Source organism: Thermobia domestica, chromosome 13, assembly GCF_964235325.1.
Source record: "Thermobia domestica chromosome 13, izTheDome1.hap1.1, whole genome shotgun sequence".
Taxonomy (NCBI): Eukaryota; Metazoa; Arthropoda; class Insecta; order Zygentoma; family Lepismatidae; genus Thermobia; species Thermobia domestica.
This window is the reverse complement of record NC_137466.1, coordinates 73,915,547-73,942,863: the sequence shown is the minus strand read 5'-3', so window position 1 is coordinate 73,942,863 and position 27,317 is coordinate 73,915,547. Positions and strand designations below refer to the sequence as shown.

General features: G+C 36.4%; 1 protein-coding gene across 1 annotated transcript in view; it reads right to left on the bottom strand.

The window, feature by feature from the left end:
• Ets96B (ETS variant transcription factor Ets96B) overlaps positions 1-27,317 on the bottom strand; it is a 332,448-nt gene that overhangs the window by 55,960 nt on the left and 249,171 nt on the right. Inside the window, exon 8 of the mRNA XM_081735103.1 lies at positions 1,388-1,477. Within this exon, the coding sequence (XP_081591229.1) occupies positions 1,388-1,477 (90 nt within the window). The remainder of the gene's footprint in view (positions 1-1,387; positions 1,478-27,317) is intronic.

Below are 27,317 nucleotides of genomic sequence, written 5' to 3'. Positions count from 1 at the left end.
GGCCCAGGTGGGTTGGGCTTTTTCAAAAAAACCCGGGTTTTTTCAAACCCTGATGTTAGTCCGCTTCAAAACAGTGTTAAATATCTTGGGGTCTATTTTTATAAACATCTAACATGGCGCACCCATCTCGCCGCTCTCGAGAAATCATCCGCCAACGTTTAAATCTATTACGGAACTTGAAAGGCACAACTTGGGGCCTAAGCGCCAAAGTGTTACTCTACATCTATAAAGTATATGTCCGTCCAGCTATGACATACGGCAATCTAGCATGGCTTTCAGCACCACCACATTTTTATGACCGCCTTCAACTTCTCGAGCGCAAGGCGTTACGCATCGCATACTGTCTTTCCTACCAAACCCCAAACGCTGAACTCTATCAAAATACCACCATGCCACCTATTTTGGACCATCTCTATAACCTCCGAACCCGATATATCACCCATCACATAGCTACATCATATATTACAATCACAGAACTCTTGGACCAGATTCCTGTTCTCTCCTGTTCTGGATATCCTCCTCTGGACCATCTCCTCGGAATTTACGAAAGAGCAACAAATTCACCTGACTACAACCCGAAGCGCAATACTGTATATACCAAACAAATACACATCTATATCGATCTGATCACATATACCACACATTTAGCCTCAGCTTATTATACCGTTCTATAGTGCCTCCAAATTGACACTTATATTATTGGCTCAACACATGCAATTGAGCCCTGTTTATCATTTCTACAGTAACCATCCATTATTATTGTACACCACTGGCCACAGAGAAGGCGTAACCTTCTGCGGCCCGCCCATCGCAAGATGGGAATGAAAGACAGTTTTAAAAAAATGTTAGCCAGTCAAGTATGAGGGATGACTTCCCTCAGCGATCACACTACCTGAGGAAAGGGAAGGAAGAAGCGGCCTGGGACCCATATGTTAGGCACCATCCCAACATTTACTTGGTGTGAATGAGAAAAACCCAGGAAAACTTCACGCAGGGTAGCTGGTCTATGGAAATTGCTTCTATACAGGCTCCAGGAAGCAAAAAGAAAGAGACATCTTTAAAATAATGACCGACGTTGGTTTAACAAATGAAAATTCATTTATTTTTCGCTTTGTTGTACTTTTCAGATTTTGAATTAGGCTTATCAGCTCTAGTTCAAAACCTAAAAAATGCAACGAGGTATAAACAGTTTTCACAGCGAGAATTATTAACAATCAGTAAATGATAACCTTATCCTTACATACTTCTTAAGAGCAGTAAAATGGTAGCCGTTAAAACAGTGAATAGTGATGGTTTAACTAATACTGATTCAAATTATGTCTTCTTAAGGTACAAGATACAATGTTTGTCAGATTAGGAAGTGAAGTGAAAAATCAGAAACACGTACCTTCAGTCGCATTCTTTTCACGTGTTGTAGGAATGGCGGTTTGCTGATAATGAGGTGTGGGTTGTTGAGAACTGAAGTTTGAGGTGCCACCTGGAAGTAAGGAGAATAAAAAAAAAAATATGTGTATAAAAAAGGAATTAATGATGCACAAAAAGTATTATTTAACTTGTACCTTATTCTAAAATTTAGCTGAAAATTGACAATGTAAGCGAATGGCTGTATTTATTATTATTATTATTATTATTATTATTATTATTATTATTATTATTATTATTATTATTATTATTATTATTATTATTATTATTATTATTATTATTATTTCTAAAGTTCTAATGTTGTGCTCCACATGCTAAAATGGCGTTAATATCATAATTCATAATGATGATGGTCGGAGCTCCTTAGACCAACTAAACTTTCTTCTTATTTAGGTCCAGAGATTCTGTGAATGGATGTCAAAGGTATGTTCAACATAGGTCATCTGAATTGTTTCTACTGTTGGTTAAAGGAATTCTAAAGTTTTGAGGCTCATCTAATATTCAGTAAAACGTTGTTTTTCTCGTTGCTACAGTGTTCGGGCGAGTTTGTGCGAAATTTGGAGAAATAACAAATATAACAACAATGCGGCGCTACAGGCTCTTGAAGTTGCCAGCAGGCAAGATAGATTTTACCACTGACGTTCAAGCAAGGCGCCTGGAATGTCCAGGAACCCGCTCTATATAGTTCTTGTACAGGTTGCCTAACACGCGTAAAACGCCTTGTGGCAACGAGCGTAAATTCGCTCTATAGCAGTAACACATGCCGTTACCTGAGCACAAAGCCCTATTAATGTAGATATTAGTTTGACAAAATACTTGAAAAACATGTCCGACAAACGCAGAAGTTACAGATATATATTTGCAACTTTATAATACCAAAATATTTGGTAACAGACGTCGTCCAATGACTTCCATATTTTCTACCGTGAGGATTCACAAAACGCTCACGAGTATAAAGTATGTATAACAAAACTTCCAAGATTATGGTGCAGTGTGAACAGTAAGAACACCAGCACTTGAGAAAGCTGAACTGCGAGTAAACCCGGACCCATTCATGAAACTTGTTAATTGCTTGCGGGATGTGAGTAGCCCCTAGTATATCTGGGAAGTGTTAAATGAGAATCTCAGCTTTACCCATATAACTCACAAAGAGTTCAGTCACTGAGACGAGACGAAAATTCTAGATAGTTTGCACAGAGGCCTTATATCTTTTTCTGATTTTGCTCTGTACATTAATAAAGTCTCTTCAATGTAGAGACGATCTCTTCAATAGTCACATATAGCATTACAATAACCCACATGCCACTGCATTTACGAACCATATCAAGAGATTTTTTGTGTGTGTTTGTGTGTGTGAATATGTAGTTCTGATCAGCTGGTAAGTCCATACTTTTATCGGAACATCTAAAGGATGACATGTATCAGCATTTTTGCAGTGGGTTACTCAAGCGTTCCAAAGACTGGCAGCTCGGACAAATGAGGTTTCAACATGATGGTGCTTCCTCTCATTCGCGCATGGTGTGCGCGAGTACTTGAATCAACGTTATCTTGGGAGGTGGATATGAAGAGCATGATACCGTTCCTAGGTGACTCGTGAATAATTTCATAATTTCTTGTTTTGGGCAGGTACTTCGGTATCATCCATGCAATTAATGTGGTCAGTACCATACTTCGGCCACTTTGACCCCCTGGGGATCCATTTTATACAGACTGGGTGAACCTCTCACCATGAACAAGGATTAAACAAGAAATAAATTCCACCCTCATAAAGGATCAAACCCGGGTTGTCCACTTGATAAGTAGATGCCTTTCTACCTGCGGCATCGCTGCCCTACATCAACCTACTAGTGCTGTTAAAATTATTCAAATATTCATCATTCAAATAATCAATTGAATATTCGTTATTCAAATATAATCGAATATTCGTCATTCGAATTAATTATTGAATATTCGTTATTCGAATAATTAATCGAATACTCATTATTCAAATGGTTATTCGATTGTTTTCTTCTGTTGTTATTCGAATATTCTTTTTCAATAATTAAACAGTTACACGAATCCTTATTCATTATTTGAATAACCGTTTATTTTGAATATTCGAATAACTAATATTCGAAGAATCCATTATTCGAACTTTGGATAGAAATGTTCAGTGCACTACTACCTACTACGAGTATTTTTTCATCTCCATTAGATCTTTACGGCATACCAAAATTTTGGCACCTTCAAGAAGAAAAAATTGCAAGCGTCCTTGATTCTGTGTGTCTACAATTTGCATTAAAAAAACCTTTGAAATACATGCTACTTATTACTATTAAATATATATGTTGTTATTAAAACAATAATCGCTGTTTAAAAAATTCTAGGAGCGTATAGATTTATACTATGTATTTTCCAAAATGCTTATATGAACTTATTTATGCCTTATTGGTCTGCATATTATACTAAATTTTTTAATTAAAAAAGTTCGTAAAAACTGCACCACTATTACAATCCCATTTTTGCCTTGCCTTTTTTTATTTCATACCATACAGAACTGTGTCATCTGCATTATCCTTCCGAGAGCATGCTGTGATGTTAGTGTTACATGAGTCGTCAAGGTCAAGCAAATTGAAATTAGGTAATGGTTATGCATCATGTTACAGGTCGATTTGATTGACGCCTAAAATTCATTATTAATGTATTTTCGGTACTTTTTATCGGATATTCAAATCAATCTAAGTAGACCACCAGAGTACTGAATAAGCAGTCATAATCACCAGAAGAATAAAGATTGGAATTTAAATCTTAGAAATAGCTTTAAATTAATAAGTTTTTATTAAATATTTTTAAAGCATATGTAATATTTTATACAGGTATTTTCTTTTTATTTTTCCATTAAAAGTAAAAAAGAAAAACTTGCGGTAGTATCATATTCTAGGTTGTACTATATTCATATGCCAATATGTTAATTTGTTTAGAGTGTAAGGTCGCTTCTCAGCACTGAGGCTGTATGAGACGCAGACCTATAATTTAAGGTGGAATGTGAACAACCGTAATGGTTGTTCAAAGTTCTTCTGCCTGGAATCGAATCCGGGACCCGTAGCAGAAAGAAACACACACTAATCACTAGACCGACGGGCAGGGGTAGTGCCAATACGGTAATCAGTTTGTGTAATTTCACTTTAACGTCTATAAATTAAAAGAATTTGTATTGCTAACAACAAAAGAGAATAGTATTACTTGCACTTGTATTGTTTCTTGTTTACACATTTGTATTATTTGTGTTGTTATTGTTTACTCATTCCACTCACAGGAAAAACAACTGAATGATGAAATCCTAGAAATGATGTCTTAATGCTATATAGCAAGTGATTATAGCACACGATTAAAAAAAAAAAAAAAAAAAAAAAAAAACTTTGTACGACTTCAACGCAATGCCTGTAGATTTTTTTTTTCTGGTTTTGCGTCTTTCTACGAGCGGAAATGAGACTTTGAAAATCGATGTTTTCTTTATTCAATTATGATTTCTCTCGGTTTCGTTTTTTTTTCTCGCTCCTTCTTTCTGGAGAAGAGAGTAGTTGGGCTTCTCTTCTCTTCTCACAGTCTCTAATATTTTATTTCCTCTCTCATCTCTCTCTCTTTCTCTTTCTCTCTCTGTTCTATACTCATACACGTGTACTTAAACACATTTTCTCTCTCCAACGTTTGCTCAGCTATTTTCTTTCTTGCATGAAGCTATTCCAACCACCAAGTTTTCTCCCCCAACAATAAATAAATTTAATAACTTTTCTATCAAGAACATTTAATCTATTTCCTGCTTACCGAATCTTAAGTTGCTGACTGGAATATTAGCTTCAATTGTTATAACACACACATATATGCACACATTGTTCTGCAATACTATATTTAAAACTAAATAAAATAGTTTTTTTTTTTTTACTTCAAACTCATTCGGAGCGAAAATATTTGTAAATCGTTGATAATTTCCGTTTCAATTATTGGAGAACAAGGAAATTCTGTATTTTTCGTAGAGAGATTTTTTTAACTTAAAGAACTTGGAAACACTATTGTGTTTTCATATTATATTATATTTTATACCAGCGTAGGTAAGTCACATGTCACTGTTTCGGTCAACTCCTTTACCTTGAAAAATACCTGCTACTAGGAATAAAGTAATCTTGAAACCATTTATTGTTTTTTTTTTTTTTTTTTTTTTTTTTTGTCGGTAGAGATACTATATCCAGTGATAGAAAATATCACTTGCTTTGCGGTCAATATTCCCGGAAGCAGTTAGACCTACAACTCGGACAAAACCGTGACCCAAATAGACCCGATGTCACCCAAAAACAACAAAATTCTATCATACATGATTGAGAATGTGTACCAGGTTGAGTATGTGATTCTAACAAGCATGATCCTTTCCTCTCTTTTTTTTTTTTCTCACCAAATCTTATATAATTTCTCTCTCTTTCTTTTGTTCTGTGTAATTATGTGTGTGTGTGTCAAAGCATTACACTGAATGATAACTGCTAGATCTATCAAAGTATAAGCATAACACATAGAGAAAAAAGCTACATATTTTTCATATTGAGAGAATTCAAATTTTAATCGAACGAGCCTGTAAAATTTATGTAATATATGGAAGATGGCACTAAACTCAAAAAGTATTTTGTAAAATCTTTTTGTTTGTATGAATTGTGTTCAAGAGTACTGTAATATTTTTATGGGAAAATGAAGAAAAGAAAGAAAAAGAAAACAGAAAATGTTATTCGATAAAATGCACACAGAATTTCTAATTTTGAAATGTCTGTACCAAGTGATGATTTCAGAACATTCCTCCTTGGCGGACTTTCAATAAACGGGTCTAAAAGTAATACTGGGAAAATACATTGACCCAGGTTGAAGAAGATTGGAGAAATGCCTCGGAGGAATTCCCTGCCCCCGAGCCACCCCTTGAAAACAACACTTCCTGTACCTATACCTAACGAATTCAACTAATTATCATACTGTTCTTTATCCTGTCCCACCATCCTGTTTTTCACATTTTTGAAAGTTTTCCAAGATTAAATAATAATAATACAAATAGGGCGGGTGCACGAAATATGGAATACATTCCTAATGTGAAATACTTATTTTCTTTGCCATATGCTACCACTGTGTGAAATTATTGTGAACGTAAAGAGCTTATCTTCCTCTACCTAGGCAGGCCTACTAGTAATGTTTGCACCAATAGCGAACAAAACCTTTTGTCTTGGTGCATTTTCCCCCCTTTTTTTAAAAAAAAAAAAAAAAAAGTAAGCGAGTTTTTGACGAGTTCTAATTTTTCGTTGTCTTTTTACTGGGAAGTCTTTTTACAGTTACATATATACTGTTCTTTAAATGCATGAAGATTAAGTTAGCGGAAATTTCACGTGCATAGGAAGCTTAATGTGCAAAATTGTGATTTTCATAATATGAAGTACTAGCATGATTCAAATATGGAATATTCCCAAATAGGCTCAGGTATATATAATAAAGGAAGAAGCTTGGAAAACTGTGAATTGAAACCTTTGCTATGTAGGTGCATGTAATGACTTAATGGATTCGAAATCTGTCTTCAACATTGGAATGGGGTGGGGTGCGAGTAAGACCGTTCCCATAAACTTTCTCTATAAGCGATGTTCAAAATATTTATGAAGTTGAAAAATAATGCTGTGGAGAATCAGGGGTGCAGAATTGTCTTCAACATTGGAAGACTGGCAGATTTGAGGCTTATTCTGGGGGGACATCAATTTCATCTCACTTTCCTTTGTGGCAATCGGGCACAAATCATCACATTTCTCCCACAAAAATACATTTCAAATCCGATTATTGGGGGACAGTTCCCCCAGTTCTAAGATTGGAGAGCACATGTCCCCTCATTCCCCCCAGGATTTGCGCCAGTGGTCCAAGCGAGTGTCAACTGTCAAATTTGATAGTTTGTTTTTCTTTTTGCACAAGTCTTCTTACACTGTAATGTGGTCCGAGTAAGAAAATTCTCTATTTTTGCGACTATAAGCACAAAATTTGACTTTGGAGATGTTCGAAGCAACTGGGATTTTTAAAAAGACGAAGAAGAAGAACGCTGTGTCAATAAACATCCAAAGGTTCTGTCGCCGAAGGGTACAATATAAGATAGATGTGTTGATTTCGGCCGAAAGAATCAGTTTAGTAATAGGGTCTATGCAATGACTCACACGAGGCATGATTCCATCCTTTCCTTATACTTAAAAAAAAAAAAAAAAAAAGCACAGAACTAACTGATGCAACTCTTCCAGGTTTAATATTAATGCTTATCTGTCAGGATGGGTTAAATGGATGCGTTTCTACATATTTCAAACATTTCGTAAGTTTTGAAAAGCTCTGCCGGAGACCCTATCCTAATTTTGGATAAGGATAATGGTCTATGAGTTTTTTTTTCTGAACTAAGTTATAAGCCGTGTTACCAACTGTAAGGGCATGTGCCTAAACATAAGGACAGCGGAGCAAATCTGTCTTCAACATTGGAGGGGCAAGTGAGACCGTGTCCTTTTATTTTATTTTATTTTATTTTATTTTGTTAAGCGATGCTTAAAATATTTGTGAAGTTTAAAAACAATCCTGTGGAGGATCAGGGAGCAGAGCTGTCTTCAACATTGAGAGGGGGCAGATTTGAGGCTTATTCTGGGAGGACATCAATTTCATCTCACTTTCCTTTGTGGCAATCGGACACAAATCATCACATTTTCCCAAAAAACACATTTCAAATTGGATTATTGGTGGGACAGTCCCCAGTTCCAAGATTGGAGGGGGATATGTCCCACCCAGGATTTGCGCCAATGCGTAAGGGATATTTATATATTTTTCCTAACCGTAGAACGAATTTCGTGCGTTGGTAGTTAACGTAAAGATTTAAAAAAAGAACTTAATGAGTGAGAATAAAATGCAATTTACTGTCATACTGGTGATTAATAGGTCAATGTCACCATACTATTCTGACAATTGTAATTTTACTTAAGTTTCCAACCCTGATTTATGATGTAATATTAAAGGTTCCCGGACGTTGGGACTCGATCATTGAGAAGCAAGGATACTATTGAAGGTCTGTAAAGAGATACTATAAGAAAGCTAGTGAAATAAGCAAACAGAAGATACTGTATAGTGTTTACGGAATGACCCTCGTAGACGCAGTTGTCGAGTGAATGCAACTACTTGTTAACAATATTAAAAGACAGAGATGTATGTATAAATACGCTTTTCCATGTTAGGAAATAATGAACTACCTATGGAAAATGATCAACGTTAGTAGTTCCGGTTGCAGCGCTTCTGGAACTATAGACGTAATTCACTCTATTTTTTTAACTATCGATGTAGGAATTCTTGAAAGGTGTACCAATATTACCTCGCACTAAAGACCAAAGGTACTTTTTTCCTCAAACACTACTGAAATATTTCAAAACCATTTGGAAGAGGCATTAAATTAGGCGGTTTCGCAATCATACAATCAAAGGTAAGAATATATTGTAACTGTCCGCAGTACTATTCGGCATGTAAATTAGAAATTAAAAACGGGGAGCCATACTATGAAAGTCTTCAATTATCTTTGTAATGTTGATAATCATAATTATAATTGGGTTAACTAGACGCAATGAGATTGTAATGAGCTTCAATTTTCCGTGCTTCAATATATAGATTAGATGTTAAGTATGCATTGTATGTGTGCATTATGGTGTGCGAATGATTGATAATACAATGTAATGCACCATACCTGAACAACGAACATGTTTATAGGGCAGAGGATTGTTATAACACTGAACTTCGCATAAATATTGCTGTAAAATTATCGGTGTGTCCAAGGTTTGACTCGGCTCAGTCTTTGAATTAGAGTAGGTCCATCCTTTACTCTTGTCCTGGGTTAGAATCTTGACTCTTCTGTCTTAGAGTGTTGTACTCAAGCTTTTACTAGATTAGTTAGTACCAACACCTGGACAATCCAATATTTATTCCTAGATTCTCAAAGGTTCAAGACTGACAGTCAAATTTCTAAAGTGAAACTTCACTTTATCCTTGGTTTTAGTTAACTTCCAACTTATGTTAAATCTGAGTCTGGTGTCGAACTGTTATTCTGAAGCTGACAATCTATTGTACTGTAGGTATTATTCGTCTTCGTTAGGCAACTTTCTAATGAGGTATTCATGATTAAAACTTGCAGCTCAGCAGTACTAAATTCGTTGTAAAATAATAAATTGTACGAATTTAACAGTAATGGGACATGCATGAAGCCGAAATTGCCTCATAGCAGTACAAATTGTAAAATATATAAAATGTTATACCTCTGGCACCAGATATATGTGTAACACCTAATCATAACAATATGAAGTTCACAGCAATACACTGAAATTGAATTCATAACCATAGAAATTGAGTGTTGAGCTTTTCAATTCTTGTCACAACAATTGCATGTAATTAATTTCACGTAATATTTCGTGTGTTCAGATTTTGGATTGCGGAATTTATTTGTGAATAGATAAAAACGCACACTTACTTCACGAAATGCAATTATAATACAATAATCTTCGGTTACAGTGGTGAATTTACGATCACGACATGGATAATTTTACCATACAGTTTCATTATAAAGTTCTGAAAAGAAATAAATTTGAAAAAGTGAAGATATTTTTTCATCTTGAGAATTATCATGGATTTACAATATAAATAAGTACATAATATGCATTCCGTACGTTATACATATTTGATTCCATCGTAATTTGCTAAGTACGTTAAGTTGTTCAGAGTAATCAGTCTTTGCTTACTGCTTCTATAATTAAGAATATAATTAATGTAGTTTTACATTTCTTATATTTGGAGCATTTAAATTATTCATTATAGCATGCTCATAGAGTTTTTGTTCTCAGCTGACGAAAGCAAGGAACTCAAACTTCCAGTTTGCAAACCTTGCTTCCGCAGACTCATGCATTGCACGTCTTAAATGCATTGTTTAAAGAAGAAAAAACATTGAAGTTAATAATAAGAAGAGAAAATTAAGACAAATATAATGTCCAGTATTACATTATTCTGTAAAGCAATTACAATATGTTTTTCAGATTATTTCTTAGTAAATGGTAATTTATTAAGAATTTGTACAAAAATTCAATTATTACAAAAATACAGCTGAAAAGGCTTGTTTGCACGTTTCTTTCAATCCGAAAGTAAATATTACATACAAGCCTTCTAGCATTCAATACATACATTAAAATGAAATGAAATCTCTAAATGTTACGTCACATGATTTTGCCCGCTAGGCTAAAGGAGACGGCGAAGATGAGAAATGAATGAAATGGAAATGAAATGAAGAAAATAGGAGGAAACGAAGAACCCCGAGAAAGCCCACACACACTGTGTTTGTTCACCACAAAGCTCATTTGGCGCGAGCTGAGATCGAACCAAGGACCCCTGCACAAGAGGTGAACGTTTTACCACTGAGTCAACGCGGTCCCAATAAATACATATCAAGGAAAGTAAATTTTGTGCGGCTTTGCAAATGGAATGGAATGAAAATATGTGTATTTAGGAAACGACCCAACTACTTTCATTAATAAAATAAAATACAATAAAATATTTGGTAATTATATGAGATCATTTAACTTTCAATTAATACCTGCAAACATCATTGACTGAATCGATAGTATATTTGATCATGATATCAGCTTTTACCTCCAATGTTATTTTTATTCTTTTTAAAAGCTGGTTCTGGTGTTTATATATAAAATATGTTTGTGTGTATGTATGTATATGTATATACATGTAATAGCGCTATCAACTTGCTAAACATGTTTTAACGTGTATACAGAAACACATACACGCGCATGCATATGAAGTGAGCGAACAGAGAGAAAATAAGAGAGAGAAGAAGAGAATATACACGCTTGGGTGTATCACCTGGGGAATAGGCCAAATAAAAAGCATTCATTGTGTATGCAGTGTTTTAGAGAGCTTCTCTTAGCAGAGAATGGTCCCTGGCCATCTAAACTAATGAAAAATACAAAGCACTAACTCTCAGACCAGGCCAGCCTAGCTTCTACTCCGAAACCTGAGAATATTGTGTTTTTAAGGGGGAGGAGGAGGTTTAGGAGGGAGGGTTGCCCCCAAGAGGTGAAAGGGAACGACAGAGAGTTGGTTGATATATGAATAGCTGAGAATATTTTGAAGGATAATCCTCTCTTCTCTGTCTATGAATACTAATTGAATCTAATTTTGATTCACAGAGTATATTATACAGACTTATATTAATGAAAATAAAAACAAAGAAATACAAATAATTATGTAAAATATATACGTATATATTTTCCTTCAGAATTGTTTATAAAATATGTAAGTAGAAAGTTTTGAAACAAACACTGGTACCATAGCTTACGAACTTAATTCGTACCTAAAAGTTAAAAAAAAAAAAAAAAAATCTCAAATCGACTTTTCACATATACGCTTCTTCTAAAGAATATATTCTTCATTTATTTTTTAATTGTGCATAACCATAAACTTAGTGACTGCATGATTTTCATGATTTTCATTGGTGTGAAAGCGAACCATTCATCTGCAATATACGATTGTGAAGACGATCTTTACTGAATTTTGAAAAAAAGGATCATCTGTTTGGGGCAAGACCAAGACCAAGCTTACTTGCACTGATACAATTCGGAGAATTAGAGAAATTAAAAGCCTAGGTAAACCGAACTCAGAAATTCCCAGCATGCACAGTTGCAGAATGCAGCTTCTGTTGTCTAGCCGAGTCTGCCCCTGGCCATACGTAACGATCTTTATTTTCTAGGGGATGGGCTTCATTCCCATCAAATTTCGTTCAGAGCTACCGAGAAATAAAGTATCATATTATAAGGCGCGTTGAGTCAAGCCGAGTTTGTTCCTGTTAAACCTCGGCCACAAAATATACTTTTTTTTTATTTCATTAGCCATGTATTACATGCTCACCAAATTTCGTTGAAATCTGGCCGGTAGTTACCGAGAAATAAAGTCCACACATACGGTGAGCACATCCACTCCTGGTCGAGCTTTGACCACCAAATATAGTGATCTTTAGATCTTTATTCATTAGACAATGGGCTACTTGTACACGAATTTCGTTCAGATCCGGCCAGTAGTAACTGACATATTACGTATCATATACAAGGTGAGTTGAGCCTAGTCGATTCTGTCCCTGGCCGAGTATTTTTACCAAATGTAGCATTTTTGATTAATTTAGCCAAAAGTAAATTTCCCACCAAATTTGGTTTAGATGCCGTCTACAGTTTCCGAGAAATAAAGTGAAATTATAAGGTCCTGTATTTTTACGTCGGAGCTAGAAATGGCGCGTAGAAATGATGTTCCTCTTGTCATTAGTAGTCGTTCCCTCTTAGGAAGACGTGTGATCTTTATGAAATGATGTTAGGGTAATTTAAACTATGAAATTTCGCTATGGATAAGTGTGGGAAGTCCTGTAGAAAGACTGCTTGTTCATCTGTCTAATCTGTCGACAAGTAGAACAAAAGGTAAGAAATTGAAAACTGTTCTCACGGTCTCTGTATCGACGACGTATCTTTCAAATGTCTACATATCCGTGTCTCAGAGATTAAGTCATGCTGCATGTTTCAGTGCAACGCAAAACAAAATGAAACCACAAATAGCTTATTAAATCAGTTATGATTCCTTACATCGTACCTAGTATACTTGGGTAACTGTGGTAATTCTGGAGCTAATATATGCAACTAGACTCCCGCTCAGCAAAGGAAAGGATGCTTTTATTAGATTAAAACCGATCGGTCGGTTCGTCCGTTCGAAACCTTGGTGACTCTGAATAACTTTGCTTTGTGGTGGACAAACACCGTGCTCGTGGGTTTTCTCGGGGCTCTCCCGTTTCCTCCCACTTTCTTCATTCCACCATTTCATTCATCTCTCATCATCACCGTCTCCTTTAGCCTAACCGGCATAACGTGGGACGTAAAACTTAAAGATTTCTGAATAACTTTGGGCTGATTGCACGGTCTCTGTACCGGTGACACATCTTGCAAATGTCTGCATATCTTTATCTCAAAAATTAAGGCATGCATGTATCAATGCATGAAAGATTTTACATACTCTGTGTGGCATCAGCGTTCAAGGGATAGGTTTCCTTTTATTCTTTATTTGTTTATTGGAACCGGAAGTAGCACATCTTCCGGTTTTAACATTGGCTATTTGACTTATATGTACGCCCTTTGTTAGTAGCGCCTCTATAGAGAATTAGACCTACAGCTTAAAAGTCTAATCTGAATCATTGTATGCATTCGAATCTCTGTCACCGGGAATCAAACCCCACCCTGTGCACCAAGGTTTCAACATCTCGCCTCACTTCCGGTTTCAATGTTGGATCCTAATACAATACTTCGAAGTATACCATAGTTTTAGAATAGAATGTAAAAGTGAAACGAAACTTATTGTAAAAGTAAACATTAGTAAGCAACTGTAATCATTGTATAACGTACTGTACTCTTCAGTAGAAGAAATGCCTATTCTTCACATGGGAAGAACAAGATTTATGGAAAAATTATAAAAGAATTCTAACTTTTTGCTTTTAAAGACTTGATGATGCACTGGAATTACATAAATCCTCACACAACCACTGCTAAATAAATTTTCTCAATAGCAAGACCGAGTCAAGCAAATGATTTGAAATCGTTAAATAAAATATATAGTCTATTTGTAATGTTATGAATGAATATTTTACATCTTCATTTTTCAAATCTTCACTGTCTATCATTTTCTTCAGTGCTCTTCTGGTTAAATTTTAAGTTCAATCTTCAAATTGGCCATCGTAAGGTTATGATCAGAGAAGGTGTCGGCCTCAGGAAAAAAATTTTTCGCGTACTTGTACATCATTTGCATATCTGCCTTGAATCATAGCATAATATATTAGAAATCTCCGGTCATTTATTGAGAATTTCCATGAATATTTTCTTCTCGTTTGCTGGCTGAATCTAAATTACGATTGAGTTCTGTTTAAAAAACATTGACCACTTTCTCTTCTCTTTCACTATATCACCCAAACCGCACTATGTAACCTTCCTGTCCTTTCTCCATGACAGCATTAAAATCTCCATCACGTTTACGTTTTCTGTACTTCTTCCATTACGGTTACACAAACTTGCCAACGAAGAGTAGATAATACGAGGGCTATCCAGAAAGTAGATTACGTTTTGGAATAAAAAATCAACAAAGTATAGGAAACAAATTTTATTATATACAGATGAAAGCCACACACAAATACTACTTTTCGACATAGTCACCATTCAAATTAAGGCATTTATCGTAGCGATGTACGAGCTTGGAAATTCCTTCGTCGAAAACTTCGGCCGCCTGCGACTTCAACCACTTCGTTACCTCTTCTTGCAGCTGTTCGTCGTCATCAAAACGCTGCATAGCCAGCCACTTCTTCATTGCTGGGAATAGGTGGAAGTCGCTCGGTGCCAGGTCGGGACTGTACGGCGGATGAGGAAACAACTCCCACTGAAAAGATTCAAGAACTTCACGCGTGACATTTGCCGTGTGGGGCCGGGCGGTGTCGTGAATCAACAAGATCTTAGAGCTCAACATTCCTCTGCGCTTGTTTTGAATTGCTCTTCTGAGGTTTTGCAGAGTTTGGCAATACCTTTGAGCGTTTATTGTAGTGCCTCCTTCCAGGAAGTCCACCAAAATCACACCTTTTCTGTCCCAAAAAAACAGTCGCCATCATCTTCCTTGCCGACATTGTTTGCATGCATTTCTTGTGTTTTTGGGGAGAACCTGTGTGCCCCCACTGCATTGATTGCAATTTCGTTTCACAGTTCACGTGTTTCACCCATGTTTCGTCACCAGTAACGATGCGATCGAGTAAAGAGTCACCATCCTTATTGTAGGCGTCCAAAAAGTGCAACGCTGCAGCCATTCGCTGATTTTTGTGGTCCTCTGTCAAGATTTTTGGAATCCATCTTGCACAAAACTTGTGGTAACCAAGCTTTTCGCTGATGATTTCGTGCAACAAACTTCGCGAAATTTGTGGAAAACTCAAAGAAAGTTCCGTTATTGTGAACTTTCGATTTTCACGGACTTTAACATCGACTTTTTCGACAAGTTCGGCAGTCACTTTGCTGGGTCTCCCACTTCGATCTTCGTCGTAAACATTGGTTCGGCCATTTTTAAATCTTATGACCCACTGTCGCACTCCACCTTCAGTGATAATGTTGTCCCCATACACGTCACACAGCTGCCGATAGATTTCTATCGGTTTACAGTTTTTTGCTGTCAGAAACCTTATTACTGCACGCACCTCGCAGCTCGCGGGATTTTCAATTAACGCAGACATTTCAAACCGTCACAGTATCTTAACGGAGCACAGCACGAACCTCTCACTAGCACGGCTAGATGCCGACTGAGCTGCGCAACGCTCTGACCCCAAGATGGCCGCGCTAGCCCCGCCCCTAGCGGACACAGACGAAAATGTAATCTACTTTCTGGATAGCCCTCGTACAAAACGTGTGAAGGAAATATATAATAATACGAACAAAGTAGGGTAGATGTAGCTAAGGAGAAGATTAAGAAAAACTTCATTTCAAGAGAAGCAAAAGCAATGTTCTAAAACATAAAGAAAAAAACACTCATGACTGAAGCTGAAGATAAGATGAAACCGTGGATAGTATATTTAGAAAGATTCAATGGAAGCGACAGGCAATTAGGGGTATTGGAAAATATAGAGGAGCTGAGTTGATTTTGGGTTTAACATCCCGTTCAGCAGCGAGGCTATATGAGACGTGAACCTAATGATTAAAACGTGGAATGAGCTCCCGCCGGGAATCGAACCTGGGTCTCCCATACCAAAGGCGCGTACGCTAACCGCTTTGCCACGGAGGAGCTCAAAATACAGAAGAGGTAGAGGAAAAGGCAAGAGGATATTTCATACTCAGATTCGATTTCCGCAATACATTACGAGACCTTAAGCACGCAAAATCCTCAATAATAGACAATACAGTATAATAAATCATTAAGTACGAGATAGGAAGCTCAAGATAGGCTGTATATATTAAGATTTGTAAAGGAAAACGGGAGCGTACCTCAAGATTTTCAGATGAACAGAACAGTGTCCATACCAAAAACAGGAATGCTGAGAAATGGAAGAATCACAGCATGATAAACTTGCTGACGACTGCTTAAAAATTTTGACAGAAATCATCTTTAGAAGACTGGAAACCAAGATATGAGAAATTCTAGCAGAGAACCAGTTTGGGTTTAGAAGGAATACCAGATCGCGGGAAGGAGTCCTTACATTAAGAGCACTGATAAAAGAAAAAAAATCGAGAAGGAAAATGAACTGAAGTAGAAAGCATTGATATTGTTCAATGTAACATAATATTGAAAATTCTAAAAGATTCAGAAATAAAACTATAAGGAACGAAGACTAATACGGAAGGCAACAATGAAATAAGAGACGAAAGGAATAAAAATTTTAGAAAATAGGCAAAGATGTTCCAATTGGTTAATCTCTACGATTAAGGAACAATAAAATAAATGAAGGGCACTGACAGCCTAGGAATAACTGTTTATGAGCAGAAAATAGACATGCCTAGATTTGCGGATAATATCGCGCCGTAAAAAAAAAAAAAAAAAAAAAAAAAATAAGCAGATATAAACGAAATGCAACAAACATGAAAATCCACAACACCACAACAAAAGTTATGAGGTGCTCAAGAAATTGAACAAGAAAAATGAAGATCAATATGTGCAAGAATTATGTTACTTGGGGAATGGATAAATAAACGATAATAGATGCAAACAATATGTTAAATCCAAAATAGCTCCGACGAAGAAGACATTAGAAGAAAAACAAAAGCTTATAACCGGAAACTTCGGTATATAACTGAAGAAAACTCTGATAAAAAGCATATAGATGTGAGTACTGTATGGATGTGAGGCATGGTCTATTAGGGAGGAGGGAAAACGGAAACATTCGAAATGTGATGCTAGAAGGAAGTTGAAAATTACATGGGTCGACAAGGTATCAAACGATAGAGTGTGAAGGTGGTAAGGGAAAAAAGAGGACACCGAATTCTTTTTTTTTTTTAAAAAAAAAGAAAGAAAAAGAAAAGAGATAAGATGATCGAACACATATAGAACATGTAGGGATCGTACTATTCGCTATGAATTATTTCTTTGATGGAATTTCACAAACCTTTTTAGGACTAAGACTCTATGAAACGTGGTTTAAAGTGGGATCCGCACCACAGTAATAATTTCGCACCAGAATCGAACACTAAACCTTATGCTCAAAAAAAAGCATACTAATCACTAGATTAGCAGAAAGGACTTTATTGCTTATGGAAAGAATGGTAGAAGGAAAAGTATCCAAAAGAAGGCAGCTATTGAAATATAGGGCCAGATAATGCAAGATGTAAAAAGAGAAACTACAAGGAAATCACAATATCTTTGTCAAAGTAAGAAAGAATGGAAACTTACGTTAAAGTGATCAACAGATTGCTGATCCATGAACATTACATGTGCGCCCCTTACTCTCTGTTTATAATTTCTGAAGTTTGTAATATTTTTCACTATTTCTTCACTTGCGCAGTTGTCGATGTATACGTCTGTATTAGTACCAGATCTTTCTTTCCCTTATGTCTTAGTATCATAATCCTTTAATCACCACCTTCCCTTCACTGTATTTACCTACAGTTTCTCCCATAAATTGATAACCTGATGAAAATATTGTATATCCTATTCTTCACAATTCCCCATTACTTTGTTCACATAGTGGGAGACCCGGGTTCGATTCTCGGCTGGAGCTTACGTGGTTCGGATTCCACGTTAATCAGTAGGTTCTATCTCATATATCCTCGCTGCTGAAAGGGGCGTTAAACTAAAAATCATCTCAACTTTTTCACATAACTTCACAAATAACCATGGGCGGCTCAGTGGTAGAGCACTTACCTCTGGTGCGTGGGGTCCTTGGTTCGATCACGGGTCAAGTAAGTTTGTTGTGGACAACATTGGGTCTTGGGTTTTAACGGGATTCCAGTTTCCTCCCACTGTCTCATTCCATCGATTTTTCTATTACCATTCTCTTGCTTTAATCATCGTCTCCCTTAGCTTAAAGACAAAATTGTGGGACGTTAAACTGAAAGATATATTTCACAAAGAATCACCAATTTTACATTATTTTGTTGCTCTTCTCTTTTGACTTTCTCACATTTCTTTCTGTAATGTAGTACATATGTTCTATTTGCTTATCTTAATACATTCTTTTTATTGTTTACTTTCTTTCCGTGTAGATATCTTTATCACATCAACACACTTCTTTTGGAGATCCGACTGAGGGAATATTTTACCTCCGGATTATCGTGCCGTATGAAAATCCATTGAATATATTTACTCTTTACTTTGCTTCAAAGTAGGGAAAAATTGTGTGGTAGCTAATTGTTGTTTTCCACATTTAAATATTCCAACCTCCAAAATCATTCTGACAATACTTGGGGTTTGCGTCAAATTTGTTATACCAATTACTATGATTGCCATCAAACCTAACTATTGGAAGACTTGTTGATTCCTTCGAAGACAGTTTAGTAAATCTGATCACTTCATATCAATCAGTTCGAGAGATCAGCCCAAAAGCAATCAATCTTTCTTACCCGACACATAAAAGTGTTCTGGTAAAGCTGCTGTGTGTTTGGAAGGTTTTTCAGTCAGCATAACTTAATTTCGACTTCTTATTAGACTTTCAAACTACGCCATGCAAAGTGTCGGAAGTCTTATAAAACAATTACAACTATCCGTCTGTCTGCCAACTGGTATCAGAGCAAAAACGATAAGAGATATCGAGAACCGGTTTCCTGCAATCGATTCAGCGTCCCAAGAACAAGTTTCATCTCCTCCATTAATCCTCTATTCAAACCAGAAGTTTCAACGCTTTTCGCCGTAGAACGAAGACGGTAACAGAGAGAAAGCTGTTTCTCCCAAACGATTCATTGTCTCTAGACTAGATATTATGGTTACTTACAACACTGCACTAAAACCGGAAGTGGTTCAAATTTACTATGTTTTCGGTTTCAATGCGATTTCCATACTAGAAGAGGAGCTGTCGAGAAGCTGTTTTTTCTTTTTTTCGCAATTGAATCAGAATCCCAATAGTAGACTTCATTTCCATCGTTAACTCTCTATTCAAACCGAAAGTAGTAGAAATCAACCATGTCCGGTTTCAACATTTATCGCTATACTTTGTCATATCATTACCACCAGCAATGTTTTACCTAAACCGAAGGTAGTTGAAATTTACTAGTTTTTCCGGTTTTAATACTGATTTCATAGTTCAAAAACAAAAAAAAAAAAAAAAAAAAAAAGATATGGAGTAGCGATTTTTCCGATCGGTTCAATCTCCTAAGAATGTACTCCATCTCCTCTATTAACTCTCTATTCAACCCGGAAGTGGTAGAAATCAACGTTTCCGGTTTCAACGTTGGTCTCATAGAATAAAAACGGTAATAGATAGAGGGAAGTATTTTTTCAGTCGATTCAGCGTCTCAAGAGAATATACCACCAACAGCCACAAAATCTATTTTCAATTCTTATTTTCACCGACCCAAAACAGTAAGATATAGCGAGTAATGGCTTTTAGATATGGATTTAGTGCCCGAGGAGTATTTCGAGTTTGATCTTATACTTCTATTCAAGTAGTTCTAGATGTACTATTTGAAGTTTAAGTATTAACTTCGCATAATTTGGAAGTCTACTGTAGGTATTTTATCCTTGATTCTTATATATTTTGTTTTGTTTCGTGTAGTGAATAGCTATGCTTGTTTGTTTTCTTTCTTCCTCTGATGTTTGTGGATATTTGATGCATACATACTGTATATGTCACACGAGGCAATTTCACTGCGTAGTTGTATTTTTATGCCGGTTAGCGTATCACGGGAATCACAAATTTGAGGAACCAGAGGTCATTGAGAAATACGATCTAGAAATATGTAAAGCTAAGGTTACTATATGTCCGCATTTTGAGAGTCAAAAATTCCGTCCGCATACATTTTCCGAAATTCCATGATTTGTCCGTATTTTCTAAATTCAAGTGTACTGTCTATGAAATGAAGGGGTTGATTATCATGGCATGACAATCACTCTCGTAGTTTTCTTCTTCTTCTTTGTCTTTTGTTCCTTTCGTATCTAAACTTCAGGTTCTTTCTACCGAGCTTTGTTATGCTAATGTTCTGTAAAGATAGTGTGTACTATCATATTTAAATTGGTACATCTAGGGAAAAGTAATTCCATTTCTTATTATTGTACTCATTATACGCTTTCAGCATGAGAGCATAGCATTATAAAATATGCGTTTAAATTAATTATTTAGCGTCAGCATTTTGACATTTTATTACATTATTATGTCCTACACGTGCCTCATATTTATCAACTAAGCCATGTGTTTCTTTACTATCAGAACAACTAAGCAGACAACAATATCATCATCAATATGTGATCCGGAAAAGGACGAACGTGGTCACCACGTTGTGGTTCTACAAGCACCCAAGAGTATGAGTTATATAAGAAGCTGCAACGCCTTCGAAGGCATCAGTCTGCCCTGGGACTGGACACCTTACTTTACCTTTCTCCAGCTGCAACAACTCTTCACCCTTCTCTAGCCTCAACGGGCGAGAGAAAATTCTTACTCTCTCCAGCTACTTCGGGAAGGACAATATCCTAGTTTCTCAGTCGCCGAACTGAGAATCTTTCTTCAGGCTGCCACGAGTCTGGACATCCTATCCTTTCTTCATCTGCTACAGGCAGGAGAAATCCCTGATTACACTGTTCAACATATTTTGATCGAAAGTATGTAAATTCTTTGAAATTGCGATTTTTACATTCATTTAAGCATAATATGAAAGGAAATGATAATAGAAGAATTTTCTTAGCTCAGGTTGTGGAAAAAAAAAACGCTCTTGTACAACAGTAGCTGTATATATACAAATGTATTAATATTTATAGAACATTTAAGCAAAATCCTTGTAAAAACCTACATTTCACTTTTTTTAAATCTATTTCACTGTGATGTGATAAGCTGGGGAGTTAAGAAGTACCCTAACCTATAGCTTTCTATACCCTTGTACTTCCTTTTTCAAAATTGCGCAAATACCAGTTTCACAGCGATACAGAAAATAAAGTAACCGTGGTCAAGTTAAACATTAACAATTCCGTAATAAAAATCAGTATTAACATCAAAACATGAAAAATATGTACAAATACCTTTTCGTGCAAGAACTACACTGAAATGTAGACAAAAGATTCAAGTGATCTCTTGTACAGGATTATGTTTATTTTATTTTGAGCGTCTTCGCTTGGCTTGTCTTTTGTAAGTTACATCTGGAGCATCCCTTGCAATAGTCCAACAGTAGTCGGCCAATATGTTAGAACTCCACTTTCCCTCATATCTCTTCTCCATGGCTGCAATATCTTGATGGAAACGCTCACCATGTTCGTCACTCACTGCTCCACAATCTTCGGGAAAGAAGTCTAGATGTGAATGAAGAAAGTGGAGTTTCAGAGACATATTGCAACCAAGATTTTCGTAGCACAATAACAACTTTGCTACCAGTTGTTTGTAATTTGTTGCTCGGTGTCTTCCCAAGAACTGTGAACAAACACTCTTCAAGCTTTCCCACGCAGCTTTCTCCTCACCTTGAAGAATTTCGTCGAACTTGTGATCTTTGAATAGTTGCCTAATCTGTGGCCCTATGAAAACACCCTCTTTAACTTTGGCATCACTTAATCGAGGGAATTGTCCTCTTAGGTACTTATAGGTCTCATCCTCTTGGTTCATGCTCTTAACAAAACTTTTCATAAGACCTAATTTAATATGTAGAGGGGGAAGCAAAATTCGGTTACGATCTACCAGTGGTTCATGCTGCACATTTTTCACTCCCGGCTGAAGAGTTTCTCTGGTACTCCAATCACTTTTGCGGTAATGAGATCCACGATCTCTACTGTCCCATTCACATATAAAGCAACAATACTTTGTATACCCTAACTGCATACCTAGCAACAGTGCTATTACTTTAAGGTCACCACAAATGAGCCACTGAAAATCGTAATATTTAATGGCTTGAAGTAAACGTTTCAAGTTTTCATAAGATTCCTTCATATGAACTGCGTAACCTACAGGAATTGAAGGAAGTTCATTTCCAATATGTAAAAGCATTGCCTTTAAACTCACCTTGGATGAATCTATAAAGAGCCTCCACTCCGTAGGTTCGTAATTATTTTAAGTGCCCTCATGAGACCATTTACATCTGTGTATGCCACAAGTGTGTCTTCATAGTAAAAATGAAGTGAACATCTCTCTATTCCGATACACTGAAATATTTACTTTTTCCTGCAATAAATTCCATTGCTTTAGAGTGTGACGCTAAAATTCGGTTTTGCTCTTCGAGAGGTCCAAGTCTCTGATTAGATCACTTAGTTCCTCTTGAGTAAGTCTATGTGGTTCACATGGAGGTTCTTCTACAACAAACGTAGGGTCCTTCGAAGTACTTGATTCAGGAGCTTCAACTTCTTGATCATCATCAGAAAAAAAAATCGTATTCTTAAGTGGGTCAGGAACAGGTAGTCCTTCTCCATGTGAAACAGGGCGCATTGCAGAAGGAATGTTAGGATAGATCTATGCCCGCTTCTTCTTCGTGGAAATTCCCTTCTTGACGGAAGGAACCATACAAAAATAACAGTCTCTGATGTGGTCGCTTGGCTCCCCTCCAAATCATGGGCACTGCAAAAGGCATTGAGTGCCCTTCCCATTAATCCAATTTCTTAGATTGCTGGCACAAGTGTTACACACAATGTGGGGTGCCCAAGATTTATCTTGGTCTCCAATTTTACAGCCAAAGTAATATTGAAAGGCTTTTATTATTAGTGGTGTTATAGTCTGCTTTTGTGAGGAAAATGTCACTTCCCCACACACGTAGCAGAAGCTATCCGCACTGTTTACACAATTTCGCGGCATTTTTGTTTATTGAAATCCTCAAATGTCACTTGAAATAGTTCCGACAACTATTTAAAAATATACATTCGAAATACCAGTATTTTTGCGTACTTGTAGTTGTATTTTTATGTCCTGAACCACACAAACGTCACACCCAAAACGCTGATACTGCACTAAACCTGTCTTTTCTAACAATAGCAGAACACTACTGAGATAAGGAACACAATGAAAAAAAGCGTTCATATAGTTTCTCCAGTTGTTGCCGGATCAGTGTAACATTTTACCCCAAACGAAGCGAATATATTTATTTTTAAAGCGTTATTATTAGACATGCCTGTAAAACGAAAAGTAGAGCTAATATTCGAAAATAACTTTCAAATTCGTGAACAGCACCACAAAATCAATAAGAATTCGCTGATTTTTTTCAATTTACATCTTCGTTGTTGAACAGTGTTACCACAAACAAATTAAGGAATCTAGTTTGGTCTTTGGACCGCCTTTGTTGATACACTGTAACATAGTGAAGTTTCATAATAAAACCGTTGTGGGAGAAATTCCAATGCCGTGTACGTTGTAACTCTAGCAAATCTGCTTTTAGCAGAGTATTTTTAGAATATGGTAACCTTTGTGTATCTGATAACGAAATCGAATTCAGACGTAACATTCTACTAACTGGAGAACTGCTTCCTTTGTTTTGTATTCCTCTATCATGCTATTACGTAAATGGTATAACCATGCGACTGTAAACAAAAATACTTTATTTTTCTTAACACATTCCTTATCAGTTAAAACTCTTTTCATTTAAGGTGGAACAATTATGTATTCGACAGGAAGAAAAATACGCCTGTTCAAAACGGAACAACTCTTTACTCTAACTAACCCACATCACTGTGAAAGTAGATCATTTTATGCACTTTGAGCCTATGTGTGAGCTAATACTAATGCACTATTCGTATTATACTAATACTAATGCAGTATTTTAATACCTTTCACATAGTCATTTTAAGGGTAAGGACATGCCGAAGACACCTCGCGATCGAGGTCGAGGTTTAAATCGCGGTCGCTACCTCGATGTCTAGGTCGCGAGGGATGAAGGGCGAACATAGCGAGGAAGTCGCACCTCGCTGTTAAGTCTCAGTTTAAGGAGAAACATTGGTGTGACGCATGTGAAATTATTCCGTCAGTGCATAAAAATCACTGCGAAACCACATTTTGAATTGAAAGGACAGTTTATAAATAGGGATGGACGCGAGACGAGATATGAGAAATACCAAAGTCTCGTCTATTGTTTCGCTAAAATATTTGAGTCTCATATCTTGTTCATCTCTATCAATATTCTAAATCAAATCAATTTAGCTTTTTTTCAATTTTCTGTGAAAGAAAATGCCCTCTTTCAGCACTCAGGCGAGAAATCGTTTCCCAGTAAAATTAATTTAATTAAATAAATAAATCAGGTATGTCTTCAGATTTCGAGTAGAGAGGGTATTAACTGCAGCAAATCTAAATTTGGAACTACAAGGCCCTTCAACTCTAAGAACTTCAAGACCAAGACTGGTCATCTTCTATCGCTTCAAGTACTCCGAGGAAAGCCGAAGCAGCATTGCAGCCGATCGGGAATGGTTCTCTTCAACATCCGGCACTTGGCACTTGCGAGGCACGGGCACGTCATGTGAGAATTTAAAAGACACCCTAATGAATTTTCAATTTCAATATCTGAAAGAAACTCGATGGACCACAGCACCCACCCTGTGTGTGAATTAGCCTTTAGAAGACAGACAACACAAGAAGGTGGCTAATTTTTCTTTTATTTATTTTATTTATTTATTTAAACAAGAAAATTAATATATTGGGTGTATCCAATATATTAAAGAATATACATAAAATACATAAACATATTAAATTAAAAAATAACAATATACAAAATATTGTATATTTTCTTTAGGGAAACCGATCTAAAACTACCGGTACTAGACACTGCAGTAGATTCTATGTTTTACCTGCATAAAATAAAGGGTATCCTATACAGAACATAACTTTTGAGTGCATAATAACATACATATTTATTGGTGAAATTAAGTAAATTACATATTACATATTTGCATATTTACATATTTTTGCAGTAGATGCTACCACACTTTTGTTCTTTCGAAGAAAGGGCCTGTGACACATCCGTAAGGTGTCTGGGCTACAACAACCGATTTTGATGAAACTTGGTAGACTAATAGGACACCTTGCAAAATTAATGTAATTAGCAGTAATTTGTTGAAAGAGCTGTAGTTTCTGAGATACAGTCAATTCATTGAAGATGACAATTTGTCGTGATATCTCGAGAACGGCCCCACCGAGATCAAGCAAACTTTGCAAGCCATAGTAGATGCATGATAACTTTAAAACGAAATTAAAATGAATTGTCTGCACCTGCGCAGAACTGCGCAGAGTGCGCAAATAATTGTGCGCATGCGCATATCTCGAAAACGTGAAAAGTGCGATATATTTTTCTCTTGCTTAGTTTGAACTATATGACGAGTATAACATAATGCAAGAAAAAAAACTAGACTCAAAGGTGAGCGTTTTCAAGCAATTGAGGTGAGAAGATGTTGGGGTGGTCTGCCCCCGGACACCCGACTCTAGTTATGCACTCTGTCTGGCTTCTCAGTCATCCATTTCCATTACACCTGTGTAGAAGTCATATAGTTAAAGTTAATAGTCGCCATATTCGGGTCGTCAAACCGAATAGAGTCAAAAAAGTAAACTATTGACGACGAACGACATACTTTTTAGCGTTCCAAAAGTTCGTTCTTTAGATTTTCTCGAAAACTACATATCATAATTTATCCTCATTTATAGCATTTTGTTCAGCTTTATGTGACCTATCGACTGATATATATATATCTTGTATTTGGACAATATTTTAGTTAAATAAAAATTAAATGTTGAGAGTTAATAATAATTTTGGGCTATATCTAATTAACAAACATGAACTGTCGTCTAGGTCTAGAAAGCTCCGAGTCAGGGCAATACAGCGTCCTAACCACGCGGTCGTCACTAGATTGGACGCAGTTCAACCGGTCGCTAACAGATGGCGTTGGAATCACAAAAGGGCTGTTACGCCAAGTGGTTTGCTTTTCTGGTTTTATGAACTGTCCTCTTGCTAGTATCATAATAAAAAGCATAAAAAGAGTATATTTCAGTATTTGTTTCACCTTCATAACTGGGATACTTCTCGTACAGCATCAATTTTTATGTTTACAATTTATTTATTTATTTACTATTTCCTCGAAAAACACGCATGAGCTTTTACACTGATGCTTATCATGTTGTTCAGCCCAATAAGTACTATCGATTCGTAGATGTCTCATCTTTGGACAATTTTTTTCTCGCTAATCACTAATAATAATGCACTTTTTTTTTTTTTTTTACGTAATGCCCCTTTGTAAATGAAAATTTAATGAAATGTTTTACATCCCATGGTTATACCTGTTAGGCTAAAAGAGACGGTGATGATGAGAAATGAATGAATTAGTGAAATAAAGAAAGTGGGAGGAAACGGGAGAAGCCCAAGAAAACTCACTCACACGCTGTTTATCAATCACAAGGTTCAATTGGTGCGGACTGGTATCGAAGCAAGGACCCCATGCACCAAGGGTGAACGCTCAACCACTGAGCCACCGCGTCCCTCTAATGCCCCTTTCTGTTCAGGTAGCAAAGGCACATGTGTGAGCGCGGCCTAGAGTTTGATCTCGGTGGAATATTTACCTGGATATAATCTGGAGTAGTGGATCGGATTCCACTTTAAGCAGTAGGTCCAACATTATAGAGCCTCGGTGCTTAAAAAAAGGATATTAAATCAATCAATTAATCATATATTTTTTTCAATTTCCATCCTTTTGTTTGTTGGTTACTC